The following is a 6,000-nucleotide window of genomic DNA, read 5'->3' as shown; positions in this document are numbered from 1 at the left end:
TTAACTAGATAGATGATGTTGCTTATCCGGTTTGAACTAAGTCACCTGGCGTCAGGGAAGTTGAGGAGTTAGGAAAGGTAGAACTGTGTATTAAGAGCATATATGTGGAAGATATCCTCATATTTTTGATTAATTTTGTTATTTGAGAAATGCGAAGAGAGACCTTAGGTAAATCATAGACAATTCCACGTGCGGGTTGTAAACAGGAAGATTCTTTATGTTTCGCTAGTATTTCTAGGACGAAAACACTGAAGAGAATTAAGTGAAGTCTAGAAAACCTACACAAGAAATAAAACGCAGAAAAAGATTAAGCAGATATAAACAATAAACATTTAACAAGCATAAAGAAATTATTTATAAATTTTATCTTGAGACAAATGTAAGAAATTTATGAGGGTCTGTCAAGTACTCTGCAAATCAGGCTGCGAACCTGGAGAAAGTTAACCTTGTTTCGAAGGAGGGAATGCTGACGGGAGTGGAGGTAGCGTTACCCACGTCTACGCAGTGAGGGACTGTTGAAGGTAGGCTACGCCGGGAGGACGGGCGGTGCAGCTCCTCCTCCGTCCGAGAGGCACCGCGGCTGGATCGCTCCAGAGTCTGTGATTCCTGGCATGGCGTTTCGGGAGCGCGGCCCGGAGTCCATCACCACAGCTCTCGAAGCAGCGGCCGCAGCTAAGCCAGACGCCCGCCCTGAGGAGGCCTTACGGCCGGATGGAAACCTGCGGCTAAACGCTTCCCGCCTCTGTTTGGTTACCGGGCGGCATGGAGGCATTAAGCGGCACGAAGGAGATGAGGTGGAGCAGCGAGGCGCGACCCCTTGACCTGTTGGTCAGCTCGTACCGTTTACCACAGCTGGTCAAGCTGGAGGACGGTAAGGAGGGCGCCGTCCGAGGGACGCGGGTCGCAGCGGTAGGGACGGGGAGGGGTCTCAGCCTTAGGGCCTTAGCCTCCCGGCAACAGAGCCCGCACTGGGAAACTTCACGATCGGGGGCTGCGGCGCACGTCGTAAGGTGTTGGGCTGCCGGAGCGAACTTTGAACCGACATCGACTACGGCTTAGTGCTGGTTCTCCAGCCTACGTGCGGGAGGGAGGTTCTTTCTGGTGCATTTTAGGCGTGTATGTATAATTTATGATCTATGTAATAAAATTATCATGAACTGAGACTGATTTTGTTTACCTGTGGGATTTCAGAGTTTAGTCGTGTTTATTGCTCAAATATGAGAAAGTTTTGCTGTGTGTATTGTTAACCTGTAGAAATACATTCAATCTGTACTATATTAAACTGGATCGTCTTGAGTAAGCTCTAAGCCTTATGCTGTCTGGTAACCGAATCAACCACCGGTTAACTAATGAATCACTGTTTTGCAGTCAGAAGGTATAGTCTGTTCGGTGCAGGAAATGTGCGGTTTTCAATTGGCCTGTGTTATAGTATAGTATGTAATAAGTCTCATTTCTCTCTGGAATTCGAATAACTTCTCTCTGTGTTTCTGCTGTGCAGCCAAACTGACAGCCGTTTCTCCAGCCGATGCCTCTTGAAAGTACTCAGGTCTATCTTAATATTGCCTTTTTAAATTTAGTAATGCCAGTACAAATATAAATTATTTTGTATAGATATTGCTTTATTGTATAGTACTTAATATAATTATGACTTGTTCTCTGGGTTCTGAAATGGCTGAAGCCAATTTGGGGTGTACAGGCTGACAGGCAACAACCTGTCATTGTCATATACAGGAGTTAATACCTTACAATCAAACTCTCAGGAACAACAGTCAAAATGCTGGAGGAATTCAGTAGGTCAGACAGTATCTATGGAAATGAATTAACAGTCAAAGTTTAAGGGCTTTCTTCGGGACTGGAAAAGAAAGGTGAAGACACCAGAATAAATAGGTAGGGGGAGGGGAAGAAGGATAGTTAATAGGTGATAGGTGAAGCCCAGTGGGTAGGAAAGTTAAAGAGCTGGAGAAGAAATCTGATAGGAGAGGAGAATGGACCATAGGAGAAAGGGAAGAAAGAGGGGGCCCAAGAATAGGTGATAGGCAGGTGAAAAAATGCAAGGGGCCAGAGTGGGGAATAAAGAGGGAAGGGGAGGGGAAAATGGCCTTTACCAGAAGAACAGATCGATATTCATGCCATCAGGTTGGAGTTGGAGGTTATCCAGACGGAATATAAGGTGTTGGCTCCTCCACCTTGAGGGTGGGCTTTATCATGCACAAGAGGAGGCCATGGACTGACATGCCAGAACGAGAATGAGAATCAAAATAGTTGGCCACTGGGAAGTTCCCCTTTTGGCAAATGGTACGAAGCTGCTCGATGAAGTGTGGACCCCCAACTTACGGCAGCTCTCACCAATGCATAGGAGGCTGCATTGGGAGTACCAGGCACAATTGACAACTCCAGCAGATTCGTAGGTGAAATGTTGCCTCATCTGGAAGGACTGAATGGAGGTGACGGAGGAGGTGAATGGGCAGCTGTAGCACTTTGCCACTTGCAGGGATAAATGCCGGAGGGAGATTAGTGGGCAGAGACAAATAGACAAGGGAACCAAGGATGGAGCAATCCCTGCAGAAAGTGGAAAGGGGGAAGAGATAAAGATCTGTTTAGTAGTAGGACACTTTGGGAAATGGCGGAAGTTGTGGAGAATGATGTGTTGTAGTCTTTCCATCCTTGAGTCTGTCCTTCCCATCAGCAGGACAGACCCAGCAGAAATACCACAGTGGTATAAAGCAGAGTGTGAACTGCCCTGGCAAACTAATGTTGATCCCATGAAATCTCATCAAATCAAGTTAAATTTGGGCAAGGAGTCCTTCTGTTAATTATCACTTACTGAATGCTCTAACGAGTCTATACCACTCCAGGTAGACTACCGTGTCGGGAAAATACTGAGAATGGCAAAGGTGCAGAATGTACTCTGGGTGGGGGACTTCAACTTCAGTTACTGAGAGTGGCTTGGAAACTTCACTATGGTTAAAGGATATTGCTGTTAGATTGGGTTTGTGTAGCGATGAGGGAACCAACAAGAGTGAAAACCTTTTTGATCTCATCCTATGTGTCATAGATGCATCTGTCTATGACAGTGTCATTGGGAGTAACCACCATGCAGTCCTTCTGGGATAAAATTGTGTCTTAACAGTGAGAATAACTTCATATTTTGTGGCAATAATGCTGTTGGGTACCACTACTGTGCTAAATAGGCAGACTGCAAGCAGATCTAGCAACATCCATGAAGCACTGCAAGCCACCAAATATGACAGCAGAATTGTACTCAACCACAATCTTACACCTCATGGGGCAGCATAACCCCCCCCCCCGGCTTCCTGTTGCTATCAAACTAGGGAATCGATCCACCTTCTATGCAGAACGGAGAAGGGCATGCCAGGAACCACATCAGACATGCCTCAGAATAAGGAATCAACCTGGATAAGCTACTGGACAAGACTACTTGCATGCCATACCTCAAACAGCATAAAGCAGTCTCACAAACTAACAGATCAGATCTGCAGTCCTGCCACATCCAGTTGTGAATCTTGAAGGATAAACAGCTCCTTGGAGGTGAAGGCCCTACAAATACACCCATTCTTGATGAAAAGTAAGCTTAGCGCATCATATTTTTTGTTTGCAATTATTAAAATTCAGCTAGAATGCTGAGTGGATACATTTTGGCCTCCTTCCCTTAAGACTGATGCCAACCTTCAGCCAATTCGCGACACTCCGTGTGCTGTTAGGAACAGATAAAGGCATTGGGCACAGCAAAGTCTGAGCCCAGGTAACATTTAGGCAGTAGTATCGACAAATTGTGCTTGAGAATTTGCCACACCCTTAGCCGGGCAGTTCCAGTTCAACTACCATCTGATAGTGTGCAAAATTGCCGGGTAGGTGCTGTCTACCATAAAAGGACAAAACCAACCCAGCCAGTTACCTCCCCATTAGTCTTCTCTTGATTATTAGAAAAGTGACGAAAGTGCTGTTCGACAGTACTATCAAGCTGCACTTGCTTAATAACGACCTGCTTACAGAAACTCAGTTTGTGTTCACCAAAGTCACTTGATCCCTGACCTCATTATAGCCTTGGTCTGAAAATGAACGAAAAAGCTGAACTCTGGAAATGGATAACTGCTCATGGCATTGAGGCATCATTTGATTGAACATAACGTCAAATAGTCCAAGCTAAACTGCACCCGATGGAAACTGGGGGGCAAAACCTTTGTTGGTTGAAATCATTAATACTTAGCATGAAGGAAGATGGATGTAGGCTTTTTTTTTGCAGGAGTTCCTCGGGGTAATGCCCTGTGCTCAGTCATCTTCAGCTGCTTCAATCAGCGACCTTCCTTCAGCTAGGATGTTTGCTGATGATTGCACAATATTCAGTATCATTAATGACTCCTCAGAAAATGAGGCAGTCCAGAACCAAATGAAACAAGACCTGGGCAGTATTAAGGCCTGGGTTGATACGTGGTACAAATATTACTTGCTGCCTATCTGCCAAGCAATGATGATAACCAACAGGAGAAAATCCAATTAACATCCGCTGACATTCAGTGGCATTACCATTACTGAGTTTCCCACTATCAATATTCTGGCGGTTACTGTTGAGCAGAAAGTGAATCAGAGTAGTCGTGTACAGAATATAGCTACAAGGTAATGTCGAAGTCTAGAAAACCTGTGGCAAGTAATTTACCTCCTGTCCATTCTCTACAAGGCTTAATTCTGCAATATGCCCATCAAAACTGACTGAGTGTAATTAGTACCTTTAATACTGGGATATTGAGAGAGAACAGTGATATTGGTTCACTTAAACCTACCAGTGGATTTGGAAGGTTTTTAAGAGGTACTGGTGTTTTGAGGTGCCTGTTGCAGGTGGTAGCTATTTTGGAGCCATACACGAGGTGTTTCATTGTTGCCCAGTGAATATAAATTTCATCAGAATTGAGGACTAAGTCTTCAATCAGACAATTTTTCTGTTTACCTGTGCTTGGAAAGCAGTGGTGAATTTTGTCATTGTCTATTAGGGGTTGCCAACCCATCGATCGCGATCGACTGGTCGATCTTTGAGACTTTCCCAGTAGATCCTGAAAAAAAATCAAAAATAAATACTCAAATGTTGTTGTAATGTGAGCATTATAAAAGTAAGCAATAATAATTAGACTAATGGTAATATAGCAATACTTTTGCTGCTGAACACTGTTTATAAAGAGCAATTGTTTCCAGGTTGCGGGGGTTTAGTTCTGTTCTTTCTGCCCAGTGCGCATGTGTATAGTTCCCCCGCCATGCACCGTGTTTTCAGCGTAGCTTGTGCTGCATCAAAGTGACCAGTTAGATTAGATAAGAGTGCAGACTGTCGCAAACATGAATACACGGCAGTGGTCCCTAACCTCCGGGCCGCGAAGCATGCAGTGGTGCAGCGGTAGTCAGAACGTACCCAGCAAATCTTAAAGAAAAAAGAAACTGAAATAAACCAGCTAATTAATTAGGTGCCACCCGGCACATAAATGTTGGCACAGATCAGAGGCGACACAATCGGCAATCACTCGTGATATCCTGATAGCATAGCAGAGGCTCCACGAAAGAAGGCGAAAACATACAAATTCCATCCAGAATGGGAAGAGGAATTTCTATTTACCTTGGTGAAAGACAAGTGTGTATGTATGTTGTGCCATTAAACACAAGCACTGACTAAAAGAAGGAATCTGGAGCGGCACCACAACATCAAACACCAGAAATTTAAAGACACCTACCCCCCCCCCAAAGTGCGCAATTCATGCCTGGAAAGTTGAGGAGCTGAAATCAAGGTTGAAGGCCCTGCATTCGTTTTTCACAAAATATGCTGCTCAAAATAAGGCTGCTATTGAAGCATTATTTTGTGTTAAAGTCACCTTTTGGCTATACACAAGAAGTCTTTACAGATAGCGATTTATTCAAGGAAGCAATGGCCATTACTGCAGAGACTGTTTTTAATGACTTCGAAAACAAAAATGACATCACAACCGCAATACATAATATACC

The 6,000-nt window shown here is 44.3% G+C and overlaps 1 protein-coding gene across 1 annotated transcript in view; it reads left to right on the top strand.

Moving 5' to 3' along the window:
• Positions 1 to 407: 407 nt before the first annotated feature.
• garem (GRB2 associated, regulator of MAPK1) overlaps positions 408 to 6,000 on the top strand; it is a 112,475-nt gene continuing 106,882 nt past the window's right edge. Inside the window, exon 1 of the mRNA XM_063063053.1 lies at positions 408 to 871. Within this exon, the coding sequence (XP_062919123.1) occupies positions 763 to 871 (109 nt within the window). The 5' untranslated portion in view covers positions 408 to 762. The remainder of the gene's footprint in view (positions 872 to 6,000) is intronic.

Source organism: Mobula hypostoma, chromosome 1, assembly GCF_963921235.1.
Source record: "Mobula hypostoma chromosome 1, sMobHyp1.1, whole genome shotgun sequence".
Taxonomy (NCBI): domain Eukaryota; kingdom Metazoa; phylum Chordata; class Chondrichthyes; order Myliobatiformes; family Myliobatidae; genus Mobula; species Mobula hypostoma.
The sequence above is the reverse complement of the archived record's forward strand: the minus strand, read 5'-3'. Positions and strand labels throughout refer to the sequence as shown.